The 2,998-nt window shown below is 64.1% G+C and overlaps 1 protein-coding gene across 1 annotated transcript; it reads left to right on the top strand.

The window, feature by feature from the left end:
- Nucleotides 1–352: 352 nt before the first annotated feature.
- Nucleotides 353–2,998, top strand: EMIHUDRAFT_471677 (hypothetical protein; the record flags this gene model as incomplete). The annotated part of the gene is made up of 4 exons (XM_005780284.1): nucleotides 353–947; nucleotides 1,979–2,061; nucleotides 2,131–2,327; nucleotides 2,455–2,998. 4 exons carry the CDS (start codon nucleotides 353–355, stop codon nucleotides 2,693–2,695), a joined length of 1,116 nt encoding a protein of 371 aa, XP_005780341.1. The 3' UTR covers nucleotides 2,696–2,998.

Below are 2,998 nucleotides of genomic sequence, written 5' to 3'. Positions count from 1 at the left end.
ATGCGCTGCGGCGCCGATGCTCCCTGGATTCTCGCAACGGCACACCGGCACCGGCACTGCAGCTCTCGCTCTCGCAAGTGGTCGGAGGCACCAACACAAGCTCCACCCGCAAGCGTCCGGCACTCGGACGGGGTCGCGCCCGCTGGAGTCGGAGCCGGAGGCCACCAACACGAGCAGCCGACGACCGCTGGCCAACGTGCAAGCTCGAGGCGGTGTGGGGGATGCTAACTTGTCTCAAGCCGAGCCACCATCACCAGGGCGTAGGGCAGTCCTTGGAAGCCGATTCTGCCCAACTGCTGCACGGAGCTCCATTGAGCACTGCGCCAGGGAAGGCACGGTGGTCGTCACGACAATGAGCAAGCGATACAGCCCGCCGACGCTGAGACTGGCGAAGGCGGCGAACCAGAGCGGTGGCTTCCCATGCGTGGTCGTCTATGCCCAGGATGATGTCCCTGAGCTCTGCGACCCGCACATCCTCCCGATCCGCATCGAGCCGCCTCTTCTGCCGGATCGCTTCTGGTGCAACGCTTCTAAAATGAACCCGCTGTGGGGCTGGGCCAGAGCCCAGCTCTACAAGACCTACGCCCTCGCATCCCTCCTCCGAGAGGGGTTTGACGTGCTCTTGCTCGACGCCGACCACCGCGCGAGCGCTGACCCGATGCCAACACTGCGCAAGGCGCGCGCACAGGGCCTGGACGTCGTAGCGCAGGCGGCTGACTTTGGTCGCGGGTACCTGAACTTTGGCGTGTCCTGGACACGCGCGTCACCAAGGACCTCGGCCCTCGCGCAGCGCCTGCACAATCGCTCATTCCGCGGCTGGGACCAGTACTTGTGGAACGTGGAGATCGGCGCCGCCGACCTTGCGTGCTGCCAGCACAAGCAGCTTCCCATCATCCGTAATCGGCAGCCTCGCAAGCAGCTGCCGGAGAGTGCCTACGGCGCACACGGTGAGCTTCTCTGCGAGGAGCCGGACGGGCCCTCGCTTGGCCCTGACGGCGCGTCCTCTGCGACGTCAATACCCATCGCCGTTCTCTGCAGCCATAAGTCACTCCCCTTGCTCAGCCCAAATAAGCTCATCTCCTGCGTCGGCGCGCCCTCGTCTGCTGTCTCTCGGGGCGAAGCCAGCGGCGACGGCAGCGGCGATTCGAACGGGGACGAGAGCCTGGACACGGACGAGGCGCCCTCGTCCGTGCTGGAGTAGTAGACCGAGAAGTCGGGGGGGCGCTTCCTGAGCGCCGACCGCCGCGGCACGCACTCGGCGGGCCAGACTGCAGCCGAGGCGTGCCGCACTTGCTGCTCGAATGAGTGCTTGAGAGAGCGCACCCACATGCGGTGGTGTGCGGTTGCATCGTCGCGCCGCTCTGGCCCAGGCGAGCTGGGGGCAGACTTGGTGCCCCGTTCGCCCAGCGGCCTGGCGGGGATTGACCGCCGCGCTGCGGTGCCCGATTTGCATTTGGAGGGCAGCGAGCCTGCCGCGTAGTCGAGCGGAGGAGGCTTGGGGACAGCGCGGCGCATCGTGGGTGAGTGCATTTTTGGCTTCGGGGGTGCGTTTCGAGGACGGCCGAAGCCAGCGGCGCTTGCTTTGTTAGTCGAGTAGCAGCCAACATGCGATCGATTTTCTGATTCCAAGCTATTCCTCTCGCTATTTCGGGCAACGGCGTTTCTCTTGGAAGGTGGTCCGGCGGCTTCAACCCCGGCCGCGAGCGAATTCCGGACAGATCACGTGTGTCGTGTCCGCCCGCGTCGGTGTACGCGGCTGCGGCAGTTCGCTCGCGACGGGTGGCAGGACGCGCTTTAAGAAAAGAGTGGGACAGTCCGAGAACGCAGCACGTTTTCTTCTTCTTCGGGGGGACAGAAATCGCTGCTCTCGACGACCGCCGGCTCTGCGGCTCCTGCCTCCCGCTGCTCCCGGCACCAGCCTCCTCTGCTCACCATATTTTCGCGCCGTCGACATCCACTCGCCCCTGCGGCCCGGCAGGTGACAGCATGGAGACGAGCACCTACGACCTCTCCGGCAAGACGCTGACGATTGCGCCCATCGGCGGTCAGCATCACACGCATGTCCGCACATGGACTGTGCGATTCACACATGAGCCCTCACGCGATCCTCGCACTCCCAGGTTTGCAAAGGGTATGTTCAACGTCATCTCTTGCGGCACCATGTCCTTCACCTTCAATGTTGACATCCAAGGCGACAAGATGCAGTTTAACAACATGAAGGTCTTCGGGTTCGCGCCAATCTCGCCGTGCCCACTTATCCCCTACTGTGGGTTTGGGCCATTCGCAAACGTGCCGAAATTTGAGAAGGACCCGTCGACCGGCAAGTGGTGCGACTCCACCCTTCCCTCCCCATTCCCCCACTTTTGTGCACTGTGAGGGGAGATAGCCCTTGCGCACCAACCAGTCTATTCCACCAACGATTGGTGTGCTCTCCCACTGCCGCGTATGTGGTAGGGTTGGCACGGGTGAGTCGCTATGCGCGGGCGGCTGCTGCGTGCCGATGTTCCACAACAAGGGTGACGTGATCGTCATCACCGACGCCAACGACGGCTCCTCCGCCGAGAAGCCGATCCAATTCCTCTCCGGCTCCTCCCCCTCGTATCCGCCCTGCCTCTGGAACATGCACGTCGCCGACGCGTACGTCGTCGCCCTCGGCGGCGCGCCGGACGCCGCGGTAATGCTGATGGAGCGCTAACTAAAAGCGCGCGCGCTGCTCGCTCTGGGGACTGGGCGCCGCGTCTCAGACCTCGTCTCTCTCAGTGAGTGGCCTGCGATCCGGCGCGCAGGATAATGAGTGACTTTAGCTGTGAGCTGTGAGGGTGTTCAGCCACGACCACTGACTGACTGGTCACGTTGGTTGCGCTGCTCGGGCCTCGGCCCTAGCAAGCAGTCTCCCCGGCCGCGAGCGATCGAATTCCGGACGATCATCACGTGCGGGGTATAGTGAGATGTCTCGGAAGCTCCCCGCGAGCATGCTCCGCCCATGAGCTCCCCCTTC

The sequence above is a fragment of the Emiliania huxleyi genome (genome assembly GCF_000372725.1).
Source record: "Emiliania huxleyi CCMP1516 chromosome Unknown EMIHUscaffold_2184, whole genome shotgun sequence".
Taxonomy (NCBI): domain Eukaryota; phylum Haptophyta; order Isochrysidales; family Noelaerhabdaceae; genus Emiliania; species Emiliania huxleyi.
This window is presented reverse-complemented; position numbering and strand designations above follow the sequence as displayed.